The 27,681-nt window shown below is 41.0% G+C and overlaps 2 protein-coding genes and 1 non-coding gene across 5 annotated transcripts in view; 2 read left to right on the forward strand and 1 right to left on the reverse strand.

Moving 5' to 3' along the window:
* The window catches only part of slc4a11 (solute carrier family 4 member 11), a 176,548-nt gene extending 163,120 nt beyond the window's left edge, over positions 1 to 13,428 (reverse strand). For all 3 annotated transcript variants that reach the window (XM_074692077.1, XM_074692075.1, XM_074692073.1), the window contains exon 1: positions 13,161 to 13,428. Coding sequence is in view for 2 of the 3 variants with exons in the window: in XM_074692075.1 (XP_074548176.1) it covers positions 13,161 to 13,221 (61 nt within the window). In the remaining variant the exon portion in view is untranslated. The remainder of the gene's footprint in view (positions 1 to 13,160) is intronic.
* Positions 6,359 to 6,477, forward strand: LOC141807109 (5S ribosomal RNA). The gene has a single exon (XR_012599810.1). It is a non-coding gene; the product is annotated as a 5S ribosomal RNA (ribosomal RNA).
* A 6,049-nt stretch (positions 13,429 to 19,477) lies between the features above and the next one.
* ky (kyphoscoliosis peptidase) lies at positions 19,478 to 25,833 on the forward strand. The gene is made up of 6 exons (XM_074692639.1): positions 19,478 to 20,011; positions 20,461 to 20,575; positions 20,657 to 20,774; positions 23,721 to 23,912; positions 24,063 to 24,253; positions 24,333 to 25,833. The coding sequence occupies exons 1-6, from the start codon at positions 19,478 to 19,480 to the stop codon at positions 25,649 to 25,651; spliced, it is 2,469 nt and encodes an 822-aa protein (XP_074548740.1). The 3' UTR covers positions 25,652 to 25,833.
* The last annotated feature ends 1,848 nt before the right edge of the window (positions 25,834 to 27,681 follow it).

Consider the following 27,681-nt stretch of genomic DNA (forward strand, 5'->3'; position numbering starts at 1 on the left):
AAGAGGAGAGATCACTGGTCTCAATGGACGAGCCTGGATAAATAAAGGTTGAATAGATCTACTAATCAACAAATTAAACCTGACTGAATGATGTGACTTGGGACAAACTCTGACCAGCTCATCGTTGCACTCACTCACTTGTAGTTAGATCACAGGAGCTGGTGGCTAATGGGTTTTACTGATTATGTCTGTTTTGTTTTAGCTCTACTTACTCAGCATATCTGCTAACAGTTGATTTCTGTGCGTGCTGACGGAGGCTCTGCATCTCCAGCTTGGACAGACTGACAGCTCCGGTGTTTAGCGCCTGATAACATTATTCAGAGAGTCTTCTTCGCTTTCTGTTTTATACAGTTTTTCAGGATTTGAGTCACAAACTAGCATCAAAACTCCCCAAACTTTTTCAAAGAGAGGACATTTATCCGATTGAGCTCATGCATGCTCACACTGCTTGGGTAACACTCAGGGGGGAGGAGGAGGGGCATCCTGACAATAATCTGGATACTAAGATCTGGAATATGAAATATGTACTGGGTCATCATTATTTTCAACACTGTCAGGTAACAAATTATTGTACAAACCTGCAACTTACACTAGTCTGCTTAAAGGGAGTATATCATTAAAGTAGGACTAAAGTGTTGCATCACAATCACAATCACAATATGCGTGGTGGAGGTCTGCGCTCTCTGAGTGATTTTCTAGCTTATCATGTAATTTGCTGAGTCATCTGTTTAATTATTAGACACTTAAAGGAAGCAGAAATAACGTTAGCATAGATCATCATGGGGTGAGTTTAAAAGGTGTGCGCTCATCAGCTACTGATATGAAATTGAGGCTAAATTAGGTTGAAATACAAAATAATCATGATTAATCACAATTAATTGTGATTAATCTTGATTAATCATGATCAATCAACTAATCAAAAAAATAATCGCTAGATTAGTTGACATCAAAAATAATAGTTTGTGGCAGCCCTGCACATAATTAACGTCATGTGGATTAGGGCTGAACGATTTTAAGAAAAGACTGAACTGTGATTTTTCTGGCAGATATTGTGATTTCAATTCGATTCACGATTTTCTTCAAATCAAGCTTTGGGATATTCACATGTAGGGCTGAACGATTTTAGGAAAAGATCTAATTTTTCTGGCAGATATTGCAATTCACGATTTTTTAATCATCAATGGTGATGATAAATAATCTGTTTTCATAAACTTCTACTCCTAAACAGAGGCTTTGTGTTGTTGACCTGCTTACCAGCACTTTTAACATTTAGATTGTCAACAAATTTGTAAAACAGAGTGTGTATAATACTTGACACAACAGATCCTGAGTCAGTCAGGAGTGCTGCAAAAAATTGCTGCTTTGGCGATCTCAAAATTGCATTGTCTAAAATTGCGATTTCGATCTGAAAACGATAAATTGTTCAGCCCTAATGTGGATGATATGAGATTGTATTCCTCTTTGGTGCAAACAAATCAGAAGCTAAATTCTTCCTTTCCTCCTTCCAGCAGGGTTTGGGTGCATCCCCCATCACAATTTACTGCTGTTGATTCAGGCAACTTTCTGTGGGGCATTAAAATAATGCTTGCCAAGGTGGCCTCGAGTTTGACAGAGCGAATCCTCACGTGTCCCATAACAACCATGTGCCCCCGCAAAGTGCCACCCAGTAAATCCCACCTGCTCCCTTAACCTAAGCTGTCCTGGAAACTGGCATGACACACCTGCCTGAGGTGTAAAAATGAGACTTGGAGAGCAGGAAGCATAATGGAGGAGTTTTAACAGAACACACACATTTTACAGCACTGGCTCATTTACATGCAACAGCAAACTTATGCAACAGCCTTGCTTACTCAGGGGCACGTGACTGGTTCTTATTTACTTTTCCTGCCTTGCTCTTCCTCCAGGGTTTTGGAGTCAAACCAGCAGCCCTCTGGCACAAACACATCAAGCTCTACACCTCTCATTGATATTCCTCCAATAAAATTTGGATAAGGATGGACTTCATAAATCCCCACGGAGAAACAAAGTGGGCAGCTGAGAAATCAGCAGTAAATAAGTGAAAAGTGACATTTTAACCGTCTCGTCGATGTGAATTGCTCGAGTTAGATAATTGCTACAAGCAAAATATACAGCCTGAACGTGTGAGGGTTTGATCAATAATCCTGGAGGAGAATCACACAGTGCGTTAACTACCTCTGCATGGCTTCCTGTTTACATGAAATACTGACAGTAGTACGAGAATGTGCTCAAACAGCAATGGAAATGAAGACTGAATCATCCAAATGACTCAGGATTTCAGAGCCAAAGATCTTGAATATCATCCCAAGAACACTCAAAGGGATAAATGATGTTGTCCAGAGAGAAACACACACACACAAACACACACATATACACACACACTGCCCTCTGCTGGAAACAACAGAGGCTCAAAACAGCCACATACATGACTACATGTTGAGAAAAACATATTATATTGATTCAAATGTGCTGTAAGTAAGAAAAGAGAAAAGGCTTAAAGGGGACATATCTGATCTAGTACCTACATATAATATAATAAATTTAAAAACAAGACCTTACACCCCATGAATTTTCAAAAAATTACATATTGTATTTTTTCTGATATCATAGAACGAGATCTGATGCCTCTGAAAATAGGTCATTGACATTTGGCCGCAAGATTTCGACCATCGTGACGACACAAGGATCCTTTCTTTTTATTGGGGTAATCTGACAAAACAGCTCCTCCTCTGTGAAGTCAGTTAGTCACACAACCGCCATTGAGGGATACACCCACCAAGAGCCGACTGACTGAATGCTGGATGCAGGGACTCTGCTCTGCTGAGCAGCTCGGCTTTACATGGTGAATTAGCAGACAAAACACTCTAGTTTTAGCAGACGTCGTAAAACTTGTGAGACTGTGATATTTGCATGCTTGTTCAACTGACGGAAGAGGCGATCTTTAGACGACACTTTCAGCACGATGGATAAAACAGACAGAGAAAAGTGAAGGAGCAGGATGGAGCCCTGTTATAGAAATAGTTTATTGGTGAAATCAGCCTATATTTCCACGTATAAACTATAGATGTTACAGTACCGGTTTGACTCACCACGGAAGCGTCCTGAGATGATCTGTGTCCAGGTGGATTTTCTTCCTCCTGAGCTGCAAAACCGTCCGGGTCTGACTCGGGGTCCAATACAAAAGGACGTTTCCTACACTCTGCCATTTTATTAGTGCTATCAATGCCTTACGGTGAAGTTTTGGCAAACAGCAAACTCACTCGGTCTGCCCCATCCAACATGGCGATTTTGTAAATACTGCCATGCTGCAAAAACCGCCCTCTGATAGAACTGACCAATCAGAGCACAGAGGGCTGTGACGTTGCAAGGTTACTGGAGGTCATTCTGGAAACAGAGCGTTTCAACGAGATCTTCAGAATGGCCTAAAATGAGGATATTGAGAACGCTATTGTGGGGCAATGAAGGAACAAAATGACTTGTACTGAGGGCAGAAATGCTTTACAGGCATCCTAGTCTGGCTTAGTGAAAAGGAGAAACAAGCATGATATGTCCCCTTTAAAAAACACAGACTAGTCCTTTAAATGCAGCTTCTTTGATCCTGGATCAGTGAGAGACAGAAATGTGCAGAGCTGGTATGGATGCAGCATTGCATTGACGACAGGGTCTGCCCTTTGACCCCTCGTTTCCCAACTTTTTCCTCTTCAGTGCCACACACACACACACACACACACACTAATGCGTGCACACAGACTCCCCAGGAAATGTTTGTTGCCTTTACATTTCCAAAAGCCCTTATGGGGCTGCAGTGCTGACACAGGCACTTTAAAACTTTGTTCTTTTTTTTTAAGTGAGTGAGTGAAACGGTCACATCAGCAACCTCGGATCATCCTGTCTCCTCTTGCCTTTTAAATCAAAAGCTCCTGAGAAAAACAAACCTAAACGCAGCAGAAATCAATTACATATTTAATTAATAAACCAAGAAATCTAATTTAAAAAAAGTCTTAGCCCAGCAGAAAAATTCATACATGTTAAACACCAAGCATGATTCACCCAGGTTTTTAAGATAATTCAATAACAGAGTGGAAAGTAGTGACGGTATAGAGGTCTTTCACTCTAATGTTTAATAATATGTGAAATTTATCATACACTAATAGTCCTTTTTAATCCAATAATACTGCATGCGCAGCCTTCCTTATCTGATGTGTGGTTAAAGAATTAATTTTCTAATCATTACACATCTCTTCAGGAGAAAATTATAATTTCCTGATCATCATTCAGGATCCAGTCGGCAGAAGTTCCTTATTTTATCATCCAAGAATACAGGCTCCTACTTTGTGCTATTAATATTCCTCTCGGAGTGCATGTCACTATCATCAAAATAGATCACGCCGCCTTGATTTGAAAAGAAGCTCTTCCCTTTGCTTGTAGAGAGGAAAAAAAAATGTCACTGTGAAGCAGGCTTTAAAATTCAGTGCACCTACAGAGCGCATTAAAAGCGCTGCAATAAACTGCAAAGGGCACCTTGTTGCTTTGTGCTGCAAGCAGGAAGACAGCAAAGACACAGTTAGTGGACAAACACTGGGTGGGATTTCCTCCCCTCCTGACTGGCTCCAGCCGTGTATTGTCTGTTTTCAGATGCTGGCCGAGGGCTGTTCGCCAAGGAGAATAACAAAATGCGTCTGACACGAGATCCCAAGCGTACAAACAATGACAAATTCAAACGAAATTCATGCTCTGGATTGCTGAATGCAGTACGGAGTGATTTATCAGAGGGGCTGGGCTGCTAAACACTGCAAACTTAATAATTTGATGACAAGTTCAAGCCTCCACCCTTCTGGTTTATTATAAAGACTTTGATGTAATCTATTTAGAATTTAGGGACACAGGAATTTACAGTATTTCCTGTATTCGAGTACATTAAGTATCTAATAAACAAAAACTCACTTTTTAGAGATGGGATGATATGCTTTGCTTCTGATATGATTCTTTCATAATTTTTTGGGGTGCCAATTCAATTAAAATTGTGATTCTTTGATATTTCTGATTTTAAGTTTGCTTTTTAACACCAGGCCATGTGAAAAATTTGAATGATGATGATGATGATGATGCCTTCAGACAATAACAGGAGCCATATTTTCCCCTGAAAATGGGATTTGACATCTCAACATTTTTGCAACCCAAATTTAACAGACTTAAATGAAGGATTTTGATTTGGAAAAAAAAGATTTTTGAACAAAAAAATCCCAATACTTCTAGACATAGATTTTTTCTCTCACCCCTATTTATTATAATTTTTACCATAAACAAAAATAGGGACTGCTGGACACTGACCTCCCTGACCGTAAATCTGAAAATGGGAAAAGAGAACTTAATAGTAAACCATGAGATTTAAATGGTTGTAACCTTAATTTTCAAAAATCACATGGTTGCCATCTTAGCAAAACTGCACCTTTAAGGCTGTATTCAGACCAGAAAAGTCCTTTGGTTCACTTGTTTGGTCCAGATCAAAAGCAGACTTAATTTTTTTCGTTTAGTGCGGTTCGTATTCAGATTGTACTTTTTGCAAGTGGACTATATTCTGTAAACACATCCACGTGTGTGAGGATTAGTGCTCTCATTGGACAGCACTGACAAAAGGCGGCACACAGAGTACAGACCAGGAAATGGAGGTAAACGTGTGTTTGTGCTCTTATTAGAGCTGCAACATCATTTTAAGTTTCAAGAGCAGCTGTACAGGAGTACTATTACCACGAAGGGTGGCAACACCACAAACATGTTCCACCACCTAAAGCTGAAACACACAGCCAAATACAACACATGAGGAGGACGTGAAAGCTACGTTATCGTCGGTGGAGTTTGCCTCTACGACAGACTTGTGGTTGAGCCGAACGTCCAAATTCTTTATCAGCATTACCCATAATTTACACATGAAGCTTGAGCACTGTGCAGCGCAGTTCTTCGGATTTTGGCTGCGTGCCAATTCATCCTGGATGTGTCTTAGAAGCGCTGCGCTGTGCAAAGATCACAAGATCACAGGAGAGCCACATGTTCCTGCAGGAATCCCACCCATGACAACGTACTTTCATGGTAGGTAATTAGCATGTTAAGCTCATCTGGCCTTTCCTAAACTTCAGCACTTTCAGTCCATGCCTTCTCCTTTCTGTTGGTGTCCTTGTGGAAAGAATGTGTTGTCATATAGGATTATGATGTTTTTCACCTCCAAGATTAAGATAAATTAAGATTAAGATTGTTCTCGGACCTCCACATTGGTGTCATGTGGTGCAAGTATCACCTAATGATATGTTTATGTTTATGTAGCCTGTATGCTACCATGTCTCTCGCTTACGGCCATACCACCCTGAACACGCCCGATCTCGTCCAATCTCGGAAGCTAAGCAGGGTCGGGCCTGGTTAGTACTTGGATGGGAGACCGCCTGGGAATACCAGGTGCTGTAAGCTTTTGCACTTCTCAGGACAAACACAAGAGGGAGCTGTTTGGGGATGTCCTGCTCACTGCATTAGTACAGGACAGTAAAAATGGGACAATATGTTTGAATTGTGTTGTGTTTGTTGATCAGACTTTATACTGTATATTCAGTTTTTCATGAATTTGAAGTTTGGTCGAGCACCAGCAGGGATCATGTTTTATCTTGTTGTATTTGGGACAGTAGCTGATTTTTCGTGCTGGACATGAACACAGCATTGCAAGCTTACATCTGTACTGTTTCAAAGGTTAAAGGTAGCCATCCCTTCTTACAGTAAGGGTTAGGGATGTGCTTGTTTATATCCAGGTAGTACCATTAAACAGAGCAATACTGCAATACTAAAAAGTAAAAACTGGTGTTGACCGAAAAGAATGATGTAATCTAAATTCACATTTCTTTTACTACTTTATTTAGTCAAAGGTGACCTGAGGTATCAGTTACTGAAGGATGTTTGCTTTTCAGTATATTTCACTGTTTTCCCTGTGTGTTGGATCCCGCTGTGCCTATTTCTGTTTGTACAGAGAATAAACCGAGCTGAGTCCGACAGGAACATTGTATAAGCTGACAATATGTCACAGCCGCGCACAGAGTAAGGCAAATACCTGCACTGCACTTGACAGGTGATGCAGTAGCTCGGGATCTGAACATAAAATGGCCTGAAAGTACATATTAGATCAGAGGAATCACAGAATATTTCTGTCACATCACATTTTTGCATTTATGTTGAAAAATAGTCATGTTCTCTGTTTGGCAAAAGCACTGTCAAAACAAGAATAATATTTACTAATATTCAGCTCTAATGCTTCAATTTGACTGACCTGATCCATATGTTATCCTGTGTATTTGATTTTGGGTTGATGGTTTAGTGTAAATTTTGTGACCTTTCTCCAACACACAGAGCTGAATGTGAAAACAAAGAGCGGCTGAGCGAGCAGGAAGCTCAGTGAGTCTCTGTGTCTCAGCTGATTGATTAACGTCTCCACCAGCAGCTACTTCAATCCGCTGCAGTCCTGCCAGACAGCGGATAATGTGTGACACTTAACAAACAATTAACACAGAGAAGCACATTCCCCTGGGTCTGTTAGTGCACCTCTGACACAGTTATTTAAAACAAAGGAGGCAGAGCAGATTGAGCTTCTAACGCACAGAAAAACATGGAGGGCGAGCTCCAAAAAAGACTAAAGTGTTTTATGTGACTTTATATCAAAAAGTTAAAACTACCAAAGAGGTGCCAGCCAATCACTGCCAGCTCCACAATCAGAAAACCAGGAAGGGCCAAACAAACTGATTTCAAGATTTGTTGTTGAAGACACACTTCACATCTCAACTGTCGAGTCTGCTGCTTTCAGAGAACGTGCACTCATTCACTGTCATTGACGTCTCAAGTCAACCGTTTGCTGGGTCTATAGAAGTAAATTATGTCTTCGGCAGGGGGAGGAGGGATCTGGTGGAGCTTGTCAATCAAAATCCTGCTCGTTAACCACTGTGGGTGAGAGCGGTGCACTCTTTCGATGAGAGCTCAGTAGGGATATGAGGAGACGACGTGAGTTCAGGAAGCTCATGTTGCAACAGAGGATGTGTCGCGGTAGTTCAGAGAGAAAGAGCGGTGGGATCGTGAGAAAAGACGACGGAGATCATGGAGAGGATCCGAGGATGGCGCACCAGAGATGAACATAATCTAAAAAGTACATTTTCTTTGTTTTTAGAGAGTCCACTCTTCTTAGGTATTTTTGGTGTTTACATAGTCATAGAAAATATTATTTGGGTCTTGAAAGATCGTTCAAGATGTTCTGAAAATAACTGGCAGACAATCAGTTTAGTACTAATTAGGGATGTCCCGATATTACATTTTCACTTCCGATACAATACCGATACTGCAGCATTGAGTATCGGCCGATACTGATATTAAACTGATTCGATATCAGCATTTAACATGGATACTTTTATTACTTATTTTGTAGTATGTCTGTCATGTTAGAAAAGGCTTGATTAAGTGATATCATTCAAACAAAGAACAGTAGTCAGCAACAGTAGGTATGAGGAAAAACTGACCCATTTATTATTAACCAATGGGTAACAGAAATTTTAACATTAAGCATAAGAATATACTAGTAATTGAATAAAATAAAGAATAAATTAAAAGATCCAGAAAATAACCTAAATAAATCAAATAAAAACAGCAGGAGTCTGGAATGGACTGCTTATATCGGAGATTTTAGATGCATTCTGATATAATCCGATACTTGTTTTTTTTTTGCTGATATCGGATTATATCAGATATCAATTTCGGACTGGGACACCTCTAGCACTAATACCCACCCCAAATTGTAAGGCACCAATGTGGTAAGACTAAAGGTTACAGGAAGAAAGACATGAAATTCTAGCGACACAAAAAAAGAGAAAATAAATAGATTTACTCTACGAGCACAAGAAAATGTCTACATCCAAGCATTCGAAAACAGCGCAGGAGAAACAAGTGACCTGGAGATTTAATTGAAGCGCTAGATGATTGCTTCTGAGAAGCCTAGGTAGAAATAAGTCCATTAAAAATCCTAATGTGCATTCTTTAACTTTCAGCATCAGGAAAGCCTCACTGAATGCCACACTGTCCCATTCATGATCTCACTCTGACTGCAAAAAGAAGGTAAATGATTGAATTTGCAATGAAAGCACAAGCAAAAGGTGATGTGCTGTAATGTTTAAAGATTTTACAAACCAGATGTAATAGTAGCAAAAAAAAAAATGTCTCCCAAAAAACCTGATGTGCCAGATGCACTTTTGTCCTGTAAAATTTGAGAGAGCTGCTTCATTGTGTCACTGTTTCCTCAAAAGATGGAGCTCAAATAAGCATGCAGCTGCTTCACTGCACAAAGCATGCTGGGTACACAGTGAGACTGAACAGTCGAGCGGTGCCACTTTTAACAGCTTTTCTCCCTCATTAGGTCATTACTCTGCATTTAAAGAAAACAGTGGTTTGATACCAAGTAAATAATCCCTGTGGAGTGCTGTTTTGATTAAAAAGACTCTCTAATTTAAGACGACGGTAGCCATGAACAGAATCAGAGCACAAGTGTTTTAGGCTGTATTCAGACCAGAAAAGTCCTTTGTTCCACTTGTTTGGTCCAGACCAAAAGCGGACTTTATTTTTTTCGTTTGGTGCAGTTCATATTCAGATTGTACTTTTTGCAAGTGGACTATATTCTGTAAACACATCCACGTGTGTGACTATCAGTGCTCTCATTGGACAGCACTGACAAAGGGCGACACACAGAGTACAGACCCGGAAAAGGAGGTAAACGTGTGTTTGTGCTCTTATTAGAGCTGCAACATCATTTTCAGTTTCAAGAGCAGCTCCTTCAAAGCAGGCTTAACAACACAGTTTACAATTTAGGAACAGCGAAGACGAATGCGTGCAGCAAGGAGACGCTATGCTCTGCATGTCCTGACCCACAACATGCTAGCAACAGCGTGGCTAAACAGAAGACAGAGGATCAGGCATGAACCAAAGACGGGTAGGTTACGGTGGCTTTACAGGCCCAAAAGCGCATGTATCCTGTAGTTAGTTCGGATGGACCTTGGTTTGTATTCAGACCTGCACCGGAGAACCACGAACCGCACCAGAGTTTGTTTGGAAGCGGACCGAGACCACCTCAAAAAGTGGGTCTCGGTCCGGTTGTTTGGTCCGCACCAGGGTTTGTTTTTGTCTATTCACACCTGCATGGAAAGTCCGCACCAGCGTGGGAAATGAACCCTGGACCGTTTAAAGTGGACCAAACAGTCCAGGTCTGAATACGCCCTTAATAAAGTTTGTCTGTGCTCCAGGATGCTGCTGCACACCGTGGCCTTTAAGAAAAAAACAATTTACAGCTAAAATCAACTCCAAATGTACCCGACCATTAAAAGCCACTGCGCCCTGACCTCTACACCCCTCTTGTTGTGGACTCCACAGCACTCACAGCGTCACTGGTGTACTCTCCAGAGTGGGTCAACATGTAGAGCACAGTGTTTACAGCATCACAGATAGAACTCGGCTCCCACTGGAAATAAAAACATGTATGCACTCTGAAGTCCACCAGGAGTTCAAGTGCCAGCCAAATGGCATTTGAAAAAAGAGATAATCCTGGTTTAGAGAGTCACACAAAGTACACAGGATGATGAGGTTGTATCAATGTGTTGAAAAGTGCCTGTTTTGGAAGAGGTTTTAAGTCATGGGAGTACAGATGTTTTTAAAAAGGCTGTGAACTTTGGAAGGGTTCAGGAGTTTAGAGCTTCTGTTCTGAAGCAATTAAAGATTTACAATTGGGAAGGGAAGGTTCAAAAGGCCTGTAGTGTCTTTCTTTGAAGTATTCAAAGTACAAAAACCTTGATTTCTGTTTCATGTAGCCCACCGTGTGAGGGAAACCCTGTCTGCTGAGCTCTTTTTTATACACTTCATGCATCGAGGATGATTTATTCCTCCATGAAACTGACAACCATTGATCTTCGGGTAGCTGATGATGAATATCTTTAGCGTCTTCTGTTCAGAAAGCACCAACTATATACCCAGGTCTTCATCTGAGAGGTGAAACATCGACAAGTTGCATGACATCTTTCTTCTTCTGTTGGGATAAATTTTTCACCGTCTTGATGATCCCCAACCTACAATTAGGGCTGCTACTAACAATTATTTTTAAAGTTGCCTAATCTTTTTTTTTTTTCTATTAGTTGATTAATCACGATAATTTTGTGTTTCAATCTAATTTGGCCTTTAAAATGTGCAAACCTTTATAATTCAACCTGTGTGTTGCATTTTCACTGCATTTATCCAGAGTTAGGTTCTCACCTCTGATTGGTCAGCCCTGTATCATTTTTGTACAGTTCTATCAGAGGGGCGGAGGGGGAATAGCCAGGGGGCGGTTTTTGCAGCATGGCAGTATTTACAAAATCGCCATATTGGATGGAGCAGACCGAGCGAGTTTGCTGTTTGCCAAAACTTCCCCGTAAGGCATTGATAGCACTAATAAAATGGCAGAGTGTAGGATACGTCCTTTTGTATTGGACCCCGAGTCAGACCCGGACGGTTCTGCAGCTCAGGAGGAAGAAAATCCACCTGGACACAGATCATCTCAGGACGCTTCAGTGTGGTGAGTCAAACCGGTACTGTAACATGTATAGTTTATAAGTGGAAATATAGGCAGACTTCCAAATATAGGCATTGTGGTCCCGGTTCACAGTGCATGTCAGAACAAGCATGCAAATATCACAGTCTCACAAGTATTACGACGTCTGCTAAAACTACAGTGTTTTAACTGCTAATTCATCATGTAAAGCTGAGCTGCTCAGCAGAGCAGAGTCCCTGCATCCAGCACTCAGTCAGTTGGCTCTTGGTGGGTGTATCCCTCGGTGGCGGTTGTGTGACTAACTGACATCACAGAGAAGGAGCTGCTTTATCAGATTACTCCAATAAAAAGAAAGGATCCTCGTGTCGTCACGATGGTTGAAATCTCGCGGCAAAATGGCAATGACCTATTTTCAGAGGCATCAAATCTCGCTCTAGGATATCAGAAAAAATACAATATCCCATTTTTTGAAAATTCAGGGGGTGAAAGGTCTTGTTTTCAAATTTATTATATTATATGTAAGTATTAAATCAGGGATCAGCATGATATGTCCCCTTTAATGCTAAAAAATCAGACTTGTATTGGGGCCAAAATGCTGATAGGCAAATCCTTGACTGATAGAAAATAACAAAATGTTTTAAAAATGTTTGACAAAGTTGAAGAGCAGAATGATAGTTTGAAGATGGAAACTTCTGTTTAGTCACACAAGTCAAAAGTCAGTTTGTAAAGTCTGGGACTGAAGCATTAGCACAAAAAATACACATAAAATATTTGATATTTGATGTATTAATAGATATAGCTTCATATATAGACGGATGTCCTACTTCTCTGCATCTCTTTCATGTGTTTCTTGTGAAGCTTGTACCCTTGGATTTCATCCCAGAACTCAAACATGTCAGATCCTATATTTCATACAGAATAAGACCTCAGGACTTCAGTATTTTTGTCACCTACATGTGGTGGTGGCCGCTGGACTTAACTAAAGATGATGTAGAGGGTGTTCATATTTTACAGTTTCTGGCTCTTGTGTGTAAACATGATTCTTTGGAGCAGGACAAATACAGGAAAGCATGGTGCTCTCAAGATGCCACATTTCACTGTTTACTGAGTTTAAAGCTGCTTGTTTACACATGTTCTGGCACCAGTGACACTGTTTACTCATAACCCCCATGCTTTCTGCTGTATTAATCATATTTTCTGCTCAATTTCATGAGATGTCTTGAAAATGTGAGGATGCCACTGCATTTAAACAGTAAAGATGTAGGATAGCCAATGAGGGACATTAAATGTACCAAAACAAGAATTATGTTTGACTATTTACTGTCAACTTATCATGTTAAATGTCTCAGCTTTCTCATAACACTTCCCACAGCCAAAAATTCACTTAGATATTTGCCCAATTTGAAGTCAGCAGTCTCTAACTTAAACATACTTTCACAGAGATGCTGTTTAACTAACTCTGCAGCAAACTTACACAATAATAAGAAGTTTGTAAAATTCAGGCTCTCCCTCTACGTCACCAAATTAGCAAGAAGTTAGCTTTAAAAATGCGTCTTACCTTTTGTGAATCGGTTTTCTGTCATCCCCATCACCTCTCCATCGCCCCTTTCAGTTGTCATAATGTCCACTCTCCTCAGAAACCGTCGAATAATCTCCTCTCACCGCTTTTTTCTCAGTTTATCCTCCGAAAACGACTTCAAACAGCGACTTTCTTCCGTTACATTTCAAAAAGTAACGGTTGACTCATTAGCACTCACCAGGTGTGGATGACAGCACGCGCGAGCAGAGTCACTGAACCGGTGGTGACCCCGCCCACCGCTCCATACAGGCACGAGATCAGTGGCTTGTGTGAAGGAGTGAATTGGACAGTCAGTTTTCAGAGTGACACCAGGCTGAGTGGATGCGCTGCTACCTTCATGGAGAAAACTATCAGCTGCCAGGCTGTGACAGAACGACTGTATATACAGCACGGTTCAGAAGTTAAACCAGGAAAAGGCTGAGTGATAGATTTCATTCAAGGAAGACTGTGATAGACATGCCATCGATTGAGGACAACACATGGATCCGTGGTGGCCCCGAAGTGCCAAATATAATTAGATGACACAAAAAATACCGACAAAGAAGAAAGAAAGAAAGAAAGAAAGAAAGAAAGAAAGAAAGAAAGAAAGAAAGAAAGAAAAGGAAAATTTAAAAAAAGAAAGGGTAAAGAGAAAATTAAAAGAAAAAACCATCACTATAAAAGAGAATGGAAAAAAATGAAAAAGAGAAAAGAGAAATGAAAACAACACAAAAATTATAAATAAATAAATAGATAAAAATGGAACAAAAATATTACAAAAAATTCAAAATTAAAGAGAATGCAAAAAAACACATATAAAAAGGAGATAAAAAAAATTAAATCATTAATAAGACAAAAACAAACAAAATAGAAAAAACAACTCAAAGAATAAGAAAAAGAAAAACAGATATGTGATAGAAAATGAAAAAAAAAATTAAAGAAAACTTGAAAAAAAACGAAAAAGAAACCACATAAAGAAAAAGGAGGAAGACAAGAGATAAGACAAAAAATGAAGAAAAAAAAACAGGAAAAATGAAAAGAAAACCTGACAACACAAGACACAAGAAAAAACTACAAAAAAAAACAAAAAAACAAAAAACAAAACAAACAAAAAATTAAAAAAAGAATGCAAAAGGAAAAAAAAAGAAAAGAAAAGAAAAAGAGACTTTAAAAAATCTAAAAATATTAATGAAGCCAAAGAAAATACAAACTAAAGAGGGAAAAAGAAGAAAAATACTTAAAGAATAAGAAAACACAAACACAAAGAAAAAAAAAGGAAAAATAATAATAAAAAAAAAAGAATTGAAGAAAAAAAATCATGATTAAAAGATTAAACACAAAAAGAAAAAAACAACAACAGGGAAAAAAGACAATGCAAAGAAAACATGTAAAAGAAAGAATATACTCAAAATCTGAAAAATTATTTGAAAGGTAGGAAAAGAAACCACAAAAGAAAAAATAAACCAAAACATGAAAGTTCTTTTTGTGTTATGTTTTACACTTCAAGGCTACCATAGAAAGTTCTCTCATCAGGTCTTTGACTCTCACACACACAGAGACATTGTTTTCCTCCTCTTAGTTGCTGTGAGTGAATGAACTGAATGAGATCATCTTTATATACAGTTTTATAAACTTTGGTTCCAAATTAAAGACCCACAGCCTCATCACTGAGGATGGCCGAATGAAAATGCACCATAACACTGATGAAGAAGAGCTCCCCATGCTGCTACATGTTGGTGCAGGGAAACAGCAACTTTCAGGTATTTAGTATTTCGTTCTACCTTCCATATAACGCCAGAATTACTGCAACAAGGATATTGCAGTGAAATGCCTGCACTTTTATTGAGCTATTTGATATTACAGGGAAATAAAAACCCATCACTTGGTCTTTTTTAGAACAAATCCATCCAGATTAAGCTGTTTTTACCCGTACTCACCCAGCAGCTGGCTGCTACAAGAGCTGACGTCTTGGCAGGAGAGTTTGGCTACTCACAGGGTTACTTTAATCATTCATGCCAAGAGCCCTTAGGAAGATGTTTGTTGTACTGAAATCCCTCAGAACACTTGTATCCTTGAAATCTCTTTCAAAACTTTCATTTATTTTATTTCAGTGTGCTCAGATTTTAGCTCCAGGTGCTGCATCACGACAGCACAGCAACAACAATGACTACTCCAGCTTGAGTCATCTAAAAATATCAAGAACCAGAGGTCGTCGGTCCAGCAGAGATTTAATACTGATACTGATTCACGGCTTCGTCCTCGGCGGGGTGTGATGCACTCTTGTTCTTGTTCTACCTCAAAAGAAAATAGCACCACGTTTCACAGGTGCAAAAAACAGCTCCTAATATGTACGGTAATGATTTTAGATGACACCCCAGCCACAGGGTAAAACACACAGTCTGTTAATTTAAATATAAGGGGCTCCAGACTCTGGAAACAGCCTTGACAGGTTTATTATCTGATAGTTATGGAGTGTGAGTGCTTTCTGAATTTTGGGATAAACTACAAAGAGACTTCAACATCTAAAGCTCATGAGCTGAGAAAGAACTGAAATCCATATTTTCCCACTATGAGAATTTCAGCGCTGCCTGGAAGCAGATTAGCGCTCCCCCTTTCCTCCCAGCCTGCAGTGATTTCCTTTTCATTCCTCTGCCATATCAACGCTTCACATCTCCTCTCCATGTATTCCTCCTCTCTTTGAGTTGGAGAGAATCCCTCCCTGCCCCTCTGCTCTCCCTAATAAGCCAGAGCGAGATTCCTTGGCTGACAGCTGTTCCAGATGGCGTTATTACTCCTCGGTTTCACAGTCAGCTGGCTCAGGATCCACCACCAGTGGAGGTGGCTATCCCTCCGCCGAGCCCCAGCTTCAACATCAACACAAGCATATGGCAGTGTTACATAATGATGTATCTGTGGGTGATACTTCATGGTGATCATCCAACAAGTTCCTCTTTATTTTGGTGGAGATTTATTTGATGAAAACTGGGTTCAGACCTTCACTTCTTATGTTTACAAGTTCAGAAATTGGGTTCAAAGGAAAGGTGAGAAAACCAGCAAATTGGTTCAGTGGGAAGGTTCAAGAGAGCGCACTGAGCTGGGCTTTGATTCTGAGCATGTGGGGCTGGCTCATAGTTTCCTGCTTGTATAAATTTTATACTCTCTGCTTCCTGTTTGATCTCTTGTAAGTAGTTTCCCAGGTTACTTTCATCTATCAGTGAATCAGTTTTTCTTTTATCAGCTTCCTTCTATCATAACCTCCAGGTGAATGACTCGCAAGTCCATGGGGTATACTTATCAGTTGACCCAAGTATCAATTTCAAGCAATGACCAATTTTACAGTGGGTCATTTGGCTGGCTTAATACATAAAGTGAACAGGTTCCATCATTTATTTAGCTAAAACTACAATTCATGTGTGAAATTTTCAGTTTTCGTGCTGTTTGATTTCTCAAACGTCAAGTTTGCTCTTCAAAATTAACACTAGAATACATGTTTGTGTTGATTATTTTCAGTATTATTTGTTCAAAATTATTAGTTGAACATGAAAAAGGTGTTTTAAAAACCATTTAAAACCCATTGAAAAAAAACCTATAAATCAGAAATGGTTTGCTCCAAAGTCACATGACCCAAATCAGCTGAGGTCCCATCCTTTTTGGTGGGAACCTTGAAGAAAGTGTGTCATGTTTCAGCTCCTCCTCATCAATATTTCATCAGAATGATTGTCTGTACATGGGGCGCATTAACTCTTCATCAACTGTGTTACCAACATTTTCTGCTCTTCTTACTATAGATGTTATAAAGACCAAACTGTGAAGAAAATGAGCAGAAATATGAGATCAGGTGGTGGCATGTTCAAGGTCTGCAGTTAGCACAAGGGACAAAAAATGGAGAACATGGCAACTGTGTAACTCTATGATTCTTGTGCCATAATTCTTTTAAATTTTGTCCAAACTGTGATATAAATAATGAGGGACATTTCTAGGGAGCGTAGTCTTGCAAGGAAATGTCAAATAACTCTAAATTCAGGATAAGTCAAAAATAAATATGGATTTATGCTGAAAAAATCTTCACAACTTTTGTCCATAACACAGTTGACAAACTAATGTTCCATTTTCTTTTTTATCACTTAAATATTTAAGAATTAATTCAAGCTTGAACTTGCAGCCTAATGAATTTAGTGCATTCCAGGTACATACTAACTAAAAATTAAGATGCACATATGATGATGCTGTTTGTCTGAATTTTTTTGTCTGTGTTGGGATGAGAAAAATGATTGATTTTAAAAGTGCACAGTTACCGCACCGATAATTGCCATTCAGGAGAGGTTGGAGGCACATCTGGGCAGCCGAACTGGATCTCACCTTCAGTTCAAAGTTGGCACGAACCAAACAACCCATTTGGTTGCTGTTCCTGACCACAGAGTTTATAAAAGCAGATGCTAATGCTAGCAAGTACTTTTGCCACAGTGTCAACAGGAAGGGTCGAAGGTGCCAATACTTCTTTTCAGCAACTGATCCGGTGTCATTTCTGTTGTTGGATATTAAACTCTGTAATCAGGGGGAGTTGACCAATCAGAGACAAGTATTTAACACAGCTGAGTAATGAGTAAGGACATTGGCGAACAGCCACCACAGGCCACCCAGGAGTTACATGGTTCCTTAGAAGCTGGTAGAGACCCAAGCTGAGCCAATAGGAGGGTAAATATTAGACTTGTGATCACCAGATGGCTCCAAACGACTCCAGAGCTGTATGATATGCAAAATTTGATTTTAATTTTGTATTCATTTCTTATTTGGCCACTCAAACTGCAGCAAAGGCAGGTTTTAATGCATTTTCAGTTGTTATTATTGTTATGATTGGATTGGGATGGACTCAGGTTGGAGTGGAAAACAACCTCGAGGAGGTTTAAGTGTTTACTTGGATGTGTGTGACAGAATCAGAGGTGACAGAGTGTGTATTCCATGTTCACGAGGCGGTTACCGTACACCAGGCCTCTTCACAAACCCGCCTGTTCCTCTCTTTGAACCACCAGCTCTTTGTCCCAACGTCACGCCTCCATCGCACCCAACACGTGCTCACATGCCAACTTTTCCATCCACTTATTTACGCAGCGCAAACGCTCACATTTACCGTCCATATGCTCACATGCCAACAAACACGACTCACGGCGCACCCACATTTACACACTTACACACCCCCTTCTGCGCTCACATATGCTGATTAGAAAATGCACGCACTGATCATGCACAACATACATCTGTAAAACACACACAAACACACTCAGAGACACACACACACACACACACAGACGTCACTCTCCGGAGTTGGGGCTTACTCTATTGGCTGGTCTTAACTGCTTTGTAGTATTTTTAGTCCTGTTATTCTGGGGCCTGTCCTGGCAGGCCACTGGCAGAGTATATAAGCTCCCCCTGCAAGTGGGGACCACAGAGAACACACAGTGGAAACATCTCTGCCTGGCACTTCGAAATCCTCTCAGGGTGAGTACGAGCCTGATCGACTGTCGGGCTGTAGCCTCCAGAAACTGGGTTCATATCTTAAGATTCATCTGGGGCTTAAATGATGTTTGATTTCTCTAGAGGAGAGTCTAGTTTGGAGCTTTATCATCTGGAACTATCTCTTGGTTGCACTCTAGGAAGGTCAGAGGTCAGGGTCACTGCCTACTTGGTTGGGTCGTGAAGGACACTCGAGCTGGGCTGCTACGTGCCAGCACAGGGTTGCAGTTTGGGTCGTCTGGTTGAAGGACTGTCAGTGTTTCCACCGTGCCAAATGTGTGCTTCAGCACTCATGTTGCAGAGCTGTTAGATTTTCATCTCTGTTTCAAAGAGCGCCATGCTGAAAGAATAAAAAGAGCGTGTTGACACGTGTTGCATATAAACAGCACGGCAATCAATCAGAGACTTCATCACATCACATATAGAAAGTTAAAAGCATCGCTTCCGTGATATTGGAAGGCGAAGGTTTTGACTTTTTTTTTTTTAGCCAGGACAGTGACGAATGATTCCAACCTTTGCGTTAATTTCTGGTCACGAATAGACGAGATGTAATTGCCAATTCATCACTGTCTTGCACAGAAAGTACAGCATGGAAATACTCTCTGCTCCACTCAGCGTGTGCAGTAGTGCTTTGAATCTTTTGTGAAGGGTTCCCACAGCAACTTAAGCTACTGAACAAAGTGCTGAAGCCCTACCTGCTCACAGGATTAAGAGCAGTGGCTATAAATAGTTCTGAGAAAATAGCGAATGTGTTCTGAGTTGTATGTACGCTCTCTCTGGTTTTAGGACGCCATGCTTCCAGCATAATGTCAGCCAAAGTTGCCATTCAGAAATTCTCCTTCCCCTTCTCCTGCGCTGCACGACTTCCCCAGCAAGATGAGGTGACCCAGACGGGATGTGTCCAGGCCAAGGCTCTGGCCCTCCACGACCTCCAAGAGAACACAATCATCGGAGAACCAAACCGTGTCTCGGTGGTGGGAGCTTTGGTTCAAGATGAGAATCGGGTCCCAGAGAGTCAAAAAGGTCTCGCGGTGGACCGTGCAGAAGCCTCCCAGAGCGCTGTGGTCTGCAGGCGGAGCGTCTTTGAGAAACTGACGGTGGAAAACGAAGATCAGCGCCCTGTAGCAAAGCGACAGCTGTCGTCCGAGAGCGCGGCGAGGACCATCACCGTGGTGAAGAAGAGCGCGGTGACGAAGGAACTAGACTTGAAACTGAAGCCACACCTTGGGCAGCAGGTATTTTCGGCGGCGAAGGGGAAGAGGAGGTGTCGAAAGGATCTCTTCACCAGCTCTGAGGTTTTCTTCAAGGTCGATTCACACGCCATCAGGGCAGGAGCAGAGGTGATGACATTTAACATCATCCACGTCTTACTTCAACTAAAATATACTTCCAGCTCTTATTTTGGTATAAGTATCCTCTCTGTCTTTGTGCTTTTACGACAAAAAAGTCAGACACATCTGTCTTTCGCCTGCAAAAAGTAGACCATAAATTTATCTTTATCTTCTGCCGTCCCTGAGCTCTGCAGGAAAAGCATCATAAATGATAACATCTATTTATCTGTTACACAAATATCTCAGCTCTCAGGCTGCACTGACATCCTTGAGCATGAATGGTAACTCAGTGAATTCACTGAATGACACAGAAACACAAAAAGAAGATGATAGAGGAGTATTTATAAACTGTTCATGTGGCACTGGTGCATGCTGGGTGAATTTAAGAACTTCAAACTATGTTCAGGTATCCAAAAACATGAGCTAATCGTAATTCTCTGTGTGTGTGTGTGGCTCAGCTGAAGGAAAAGTGTGTGTACGATGTGAAGACGATAGCGCAGAGTATAACACAAGGAGCCAGAAATGAGCTGGAGAAGGTTCGAGCCATCTGGGTCTGGCTGTGCCACAACATTGGTGGGTGTTTCTCTTTGTATTCCACGTCTCATCATATTTTTCTTTGCTCATTTTGGACTAAAAGGTTTGTTGTCCTCCCAGAGTACGATGTAAGCGGGTTCCTCGGCCGCTCAGAGAAGGTGAGCTCCCCAGAGGAGGTGATAGCGACCGGTCGGGGCGTTTGCTGCGGATACTCCAACCTCTGCACGGAGATGTGCAGGTAAACAAAGCAATCACAGCGTTGATTGATATCAGGCTGCTCTGGTTTCTGACACATCATGAGTCTGGTAGAAAACCCAGCAGAGAGGAACGAACTGTTAGCCACAGGAATAGAGTCAAATTTTTTAGCACAGGGTTCAGTTTCGCGGTAGCTTCATTTAGGTTTCTCACAAACTCTCAAGGGAAAAATCTGACACTTAAGTCGCTACATTCTCCACTATTTTTACCAGCTAATTTCTTTCACTGGCTGCTTAAGTGGATGCATGAGATTTAACAACTGCATACTGAGGCAACAAAAGGCTGATGAGATTTATTTTTACAGATCTGAACCAATACAATGAGCTGAAAGAGGCTAAACAAGCTTTTAGATATGAGGTGGTTTCATCAGTTTTGTTTTGTTTATTTTTAATTTGTCATTGAAAGAGAACTGGATATCTATTTCCTGTACCTGATCTTAAAAAAATTGTCACGGTAATCCAGCTAAAACTGGACACATCAATATGTTGAAAAACATGCACAAAGTTGCTCTGATCACGAGGTCAAGGTTAGGGTTAGGGTTGGAGATGGGTACCAAATCAGGAACTTTAATTGGTAATGACTAAATTTTATCTGTAGTATCAAGTATTGATCCACTTTAAATGAAAAGGTACCATGATTAGGTACCTTAACCCATCCTTGCAACTGTGAGGGAGTGAAAGAGTAGGAGACTTACTATGCTGGGCATGAACACAGAGTTTCAAGTTTATATATTGAAGAATAAATATGTTAAATTGAAAAAAATATGATATTTTATCAAAAAAAGTAAGTAAAGTATTGAAATTTGCTACCTTTGAGTCTGGATACCGATTGCCAGGCACTGGGCATCTGTACCGTATCATTTAAAATGTGAAAGGTACCCATCCCTAGTCAGGATTAAACTTCAGTTAGTCAACCAGCACAAATGTGGAGCAGAAATCTGTGTATAAATAAATAATTTGAAAAAAAGCTAACAAATAAAGCCTGATTGATAGCATGCATCTAATTTGTACAAAAGTTATCTACATTTGTACCGTTTGACCCACAACCAGTTAGCCTCTTGCGAACTTGATGAATGTTTTTGTATGTGTTTGACCTAAAAGGTCAACAAGAAGAGGGTCTAGGCTAAAAATGCTAGTTAGCATAGCAGAAGCAGACACAGCGTAACTAACCAAAGTATCAAATAAGCAACCAGCGAAGAATCAAGTGACTTTATCCCTGAGTTTGGAGACTCTGACCTGACAGAACGTATTGAGCTAACCCTTATCAAACAACGGCAGGTAGTTGAGTATTCATTTCTCATGCAGTCCCTCCCAGCTGCAGCCAGAACAGGTGACTGCTTGCAATTGAATGCATGTGTCTCTTTTGAGTCACTTTTTGGTTGGCATTTTGACATGAAAAAAAAAAAAAACTGACAGAAAAAAATTCATGGGTAGTTCTAAACATATTTACATTGCTTATTATTCACTTTCTGTCTCTCCTACGATACTATTCTTCTCCTACACCTTTCATGACAATTGCATGCAAACGACCAGTTATGGGAATTATGCGATGTCATTCAGCAACTTCTCGGCCCACAAAAAGCTACTTAAGCTACCTTACTGAGGAGTGGGCAACACTGAGCTGACATACTTTTGTCAATAAGTCAGTTGCAGAAAACCATCTGCCCCGACAGTCCTACATCGAAAAACTGTAACGCCAAACGTTTGGCAAATTTTACAAAAAAATCATCTTTTGACCTTCGTTGGATGTTTAGAAACCGGAAAACTTCCAAACAGAGCACACAGCTCCTCTGCTGGAAGCAGGGTTAGTTTTGCTGCTCGATTGTCACTCTTTACATCCCCCACTTTGTTTCTGAACTATCTAGCTCAGTGGTTTTTAAAGGGAGGGCTGCTGGGGAGCACAAGGGGGGCCTTAGAATATTGGAGGGAAGGAAAGAAAATGGAATCTGTGTATTATCATTATTATTTTTCATCTTTTATTTTCAAAAATATTTCTTTCTTTTTTTTCCCAAACCATTTGTCCTAAACATTAAAACCTATAAACAGCCGTAATCGTCGGGTTCACATGTTTCCAAGTGTACCTGACCACACGTCATGTGAAAGTTACAACTTTGGCGCAAGGATGCCATGATCTATGTTGACCTGGCAGTTTGCACCTATTATTAAGCTGTCTTAAAAAAAACGAACTGAATTTCGAGGCTCTTCCCATGTCACCACTACTGGCTACGTGTGAGAAAGGAGTATCCTGTTATAATGTAATAATTATTGAAAAGTAAATAAAAGTTAGAAAATAATTTCTTGTGTTGGTTTCCACCGGGGGTCCCAGACCAGAAGCAAATGCTGTTTGGGGGCCTTGGTGTAGTAAATTTTGGGAACCCATGCACTAGCAAACCTCTCTTAGCCATTAAGCCTTGCTGCAGCTTGCACGCTTTACCCATGATGCCATTGTGAATTATTACCTAACAGTTATTGCAACTGTGAGTGAGGAGGGAATGCAGTTGATAAGGGAACCTCGCCACGCATTAGACGGTTTTGTGGGTGGTGGAGCAACGGCAGAGCTCAATGTGCATGCAACACCCTTGTGCAAAATTGTATCTGCGCCTTGCAGGGCGTTGAGGATGGTGTATTGTAAGGATCAGTTTGTGCAGGCTGCAGGGTGGTGCAGGGGTAAGCACTGTTGCCTTACAGCAAGACAGAATTTGCACAATCTCCTTGTGCAAACATGAGTGCAACTGTACCGCACATTTGAGGACTCGCACACAGAGAATAAAGACTTTTCTTCCTCTTCTATTTATACCCAGCATCCTTGGTCCACTGAGTGTTTCAAGTTCTCATAACAAACCCTGAACTGATGAATAATCTCCGACCTTGAGGTGTGCTCTGCAGAAAAACAGCAGATAATGAACACTCTCTGTTGGGTTTGTTTACAGGGAAGTGGGCATTGATTGCCAAGAAGTTCCTGGGCACAGTAAAGGCATCGGGTACCGCCAGGGCCAGAGCCTGAAGAATGTGAAATCTGACCACCTGTGGAACGCCGTGCTGCTGGGAGGACAGTGGTTCCTATTGGACGCCTGTTGGGGAGCAGGACGAGTGGATATGGAGCACGAGAGCTTTGTGAAAAGGTTTGAAATGGAAGGAGAGATGTAGGAGGAGAATTGGCCACAGAGTAACAACACGTTTGAGCTTGCTCCCCTTTGTGTGTGTGCATGTCCCAAACCCAGCAGTGAGTGGGGTCTCAAACCAGTCTGCTGTCTCCATCTGTTGCCTCTAAGGTTTGATGATTTCTATTTCCTAACGGACCCTGAGGAGTTCATAGATTCCCACTTCCCCGATGAAGGGAAATGGCAGCTCCTGGACGTGCCCATCACACTGGAGGAATTCGAGAGGAGGGTCTTCAAAACCTCGACTTTCTTCAACCTGGGGCTCCGGCTGATTCAGCCTCAGCATGCTCACATTCTGACAGGTCGGTGTTTAAAAGCAGTATGACCTCAAACGAAGATGCACACTTCTTCTAAAAGTTCATTTCTGATTGTCTCATTCAGACGATGGCGAAGCAAACGTCTGTCTCGGCTTCTCCAGACCTGCAACCTTCACCTACGAGATCACGCAGCACCAGGATCTCCTCCACTGCGGCGCCTCGGAGCAGAAAGAGTCCAACAACTCCTCCTACGGCCTTCTGACGGTGTCACATCGGAGCATGAAGCTGCAGCTCCTGCCGCCTGCCAGCGGTGTGTACGACGTTAAGGTGTTCGCCAGACCAGAAACGGCCACGACGCCTCTATTCTGGGTCTGCTCCTTCACAGTTGAGTGCCCCACTCCACGGGCCATGGAGGTGATCCCAGACAACCCCTTCTTGTCTTGGGGTCTCCAGACTGTGGCGGGATCTCTTGGTGTGGCTGGCAGCAGCCAGGGCAGCGAGGTCACTGAGGTGAAGGATGGCGTCTTTGAGCTGACGCTGAAGACATCCCGGCCTCTGATGGTGGTGTGTGAACTCGTGCACCCAGAACTTGAAGCGGCAGTTGCGAAACGCTGCTTGGCCACTCAGATCCAGCCGAACGTCCTGACCTGCCACGTTTTGTGCCCTCTGCGCGGCTTCTACCGGCTCTCAGTGTTCGTGCGGGACTATGAGAAAACAGACGTCAAGTTTCAGAACGCTGCAAACTTCCTGCTGCACTGCAAAGGGAGGGTAGTCAGCTTGGACGAGCTCTTTCCCCCCAACCTGAGCTCAGTGTGCGGACCTGGGACCCGCACTTCAGAGGCAGGGTTGATCAAATTCAGCCACACGACTGCATTGCTCAGCACCCAGCAAGGGAAGTGTAACATCACCTTCCACAACCAGCGGGACGTGGAGCTTCACACTGTGCTCAGCAGAGAGGAGAACAAAACAGCTGCCATGCCGCTTTCACGCCACCTCTTCTGCACATACACAGACACCAAAGTGACAGTGAGTGTCAGCCTGCCTGACGCCGGGGTGTACCGACTGGGTCTGTACGCGAGGATCACCCCCGGTGGAGATTTCAACCCCATGTGTGACTTTGTTCTGAGGAACAGCTGTGATCAGCCGTGCCCTCCTTTCCCCTGCGTCTACGCCGCCTGGAGGAAAGGCTGCGTGCTCTTTGAGCCTCGCGTGGGCTTGCTGGAGCCTCTCTCATGGGTACGCTTCAGGGTGAGGGTCCCCGGGGTGCAGAGGCTGAGCATAGTGGGAGAGACGCGGACTGATCTGAAACTGAATAAGAGCAGAGTGTGGGAGGGGGAGGTTTTCAGCGGGAACGGGGTTCAGCAGCTGAAACTAGCCGCTGCCTCGGGGGAGTCCGGCGATATGGAGGTTTTGATGACCTTTGACATCAAGCAGGTGGATTGAGAGGTGTCCAATCAAAACGATGGCGAAGACCAGATGGAGAGATCACAGAAAATGGAAGTTAAGACTTTCACTCAGATTTCAGGTCAAACAGGAGCCAGAATCTGAGGTTTGGTTTGGTAAAGATTCACACTCTGTGGAATAAACTCTACACAAAGCTACCTGGCAATTTTTAACAGTTTCATGGAAGCTATTCTTTTAAGGTAGAAGTTTGTAGATGAACATTTGAAAAGAATGACAATGGTGCTCAACAGTGATTTCAGGAGTGCATTTTATCATTGCTGTTTTGTGTTAAAAAAAAAAGAATGAAATAAAAACAGTTGGTGAAACCTGATCTAGATCTGAAGCACTCGTTTTTTTCCCCTCAGATCCTGCAAACTAAGTTTCTAGAATACGAGAATTCCTCAAAGAGAACCGCCGTCTTCTTCTTCGTCTACCATAAAATCAACGGCCTCCTCTCTTCTTCTCTGGCTTGTGTTGAAAACCATATTCACTCTTACTGTCCTCCAAAATCTGCCGAAGACAAACATTGCTGTTAGTTATGTCTGCCTTAGTAAACAGGACTCTACGGAGGAGGACTAGGGCAACTGAAAAAAAAAAAAAATCAATTTATTTTTCATTGCTATTTTTTCTAAGAAAAAAGTTGGAACTCTGAGATTAAAGTCAGAACTTTGACGATTCTCCTAGAATTTGACTTCAATCTCTATCTCTTTTTTTTCTTTTGTAAATTCTGACTTTAATCTCAAAATTTTGGCTTTTTCTCAGAAAACATAAATTATAAAAACAATTTGGAAAAGTAAATGAATTCTGACTTAAATCTCAGAAAAATATTAGTTGTTATAATAATAATAATAATAATAATAATAATAATAATAATAATAATAATTTTTATTATTATTATAACTTTAATAATTTGGATGTTCTTTTATTTTTCATTTATAATTCTGGGTTAATCTCAGAATTCTGAGAAAAAAATCAGAACTCTGAGATTAAAGTCAGAATTTTGATGTTTCTCCTAGAATTCTTACTTTAATCCTTTGTCTCTTTTTTCCCCTTTAAATTCTGACTTCAATGTCAGAATTCTGGCTCTTTCTCAGAAACAATAAAAAAACATTAAAAAAAACTTTTTGGATTTTTTTTTTTTTTAACTCTGAATTAAATTTTAGAATTCTAGCTTTTTCTCAGAAAAGAATGGATTAAAATAATTTTGAAAAGTTTATGAATTCTGACTTCAATCTCAGAAAAAATAGTGATGATGATGATAATAATAATAATAATTAAAATAATAATAATAATAATAAATTGGATTCTTTTTTGTTTTTCCTAAATTCTGAGTTAAATCTCATAATTCTGAGAAAAAAAAGTCAGAACCCTGACTTTAATCTCTGAAAAATACTAAAAATATTAATTAAAAAAATGGATTTTTTGGGGGGGCCTTAACCTCAATTGTAGGACTAATGGTAATGTGAATATATAAAAAGTATGTTTCTCTCCTGATAAATAGAAAATAAAAGTTTCATGGGGATTATTCTTCACTTAATTTAAGCCACTTTACAAACAGATATTAACATTATATTTCATTTCCACTGTTTCTTTTTTGGACAAATGCTAACAACTTCTACGCACTGCACCTTTTACAGCAGCTTCTTTTCCTGCATGCAAACTGAAACCCAGTCTTCTTTCTATCTTCTCTTTTTGGAGGTGTTGCTAAAGAATGTAAGCAGATATTTTTCTCCTGAAATTTGAAGAACTCCTCCACTATCACTATGCCGACAACGGCAAGAGTTCATAACTTACAACGCTCCTCTGGTTTGAAATCCACGCTCATAACCTGCTTGGAATAGCAGGTAGCTAGTGTTTGCTCTCAGCTGCCAGTTTATTAAGCACCTCCATCTTTAAATAGACGGTATAAAATAACAGCGCTGCAATAAACCGACTATCATAAAGGTTATGTTTGGATTCAGAGGATGCAGATCTTACAGCGCGTCTCATTCACAGATTGTATGGCCGGAGTCCAAACTGTTGATTCATCA

Source organism: Halichoeres trimaculatus, unplaced genomic scaffold (genome assembly GCF_033239565.1).
Source record: "Halichoeres trimaculatus isolate MK-OKI-2021-1 unplaced genomic scaffold, fHalTri1.1 fHalTri1_scaffold_17, whole genome shotgun sequence".
In the NCBI taxonomy this organism is placed as follows: Eukaryota; Metazoa; Chordata; class Actinopteri; order Labriformes; family Labridae; genus Halichoeres; species Halichoeres trimaculatus.

Excerpts from the sequence above, each read along its gene's own strand:
- ky (XM_074692639.1), top strand. The coding sequence starts at position 19,478 with ATGTCAGCCAAAGTTGCCATTCAGAAATTCTCCTTCCCCTTCTCCTGC. Across the intron at positions 20,012-20,460 it reads CCATCAGGGCAGGAGCAGAG|CTGAAGGAAAAGTGTGTGTA; the intron begins GTGATGACATTT and ends TGTGTGGCTCAG. Across the intron at positions 20,576-20,656 it reads CTGGCTGTGCCACAACATTG|AGTACGATGTAAGCGGGTTC; the intron begins GTGGGTGTTTCT and ends TTGTCCTCCCAG.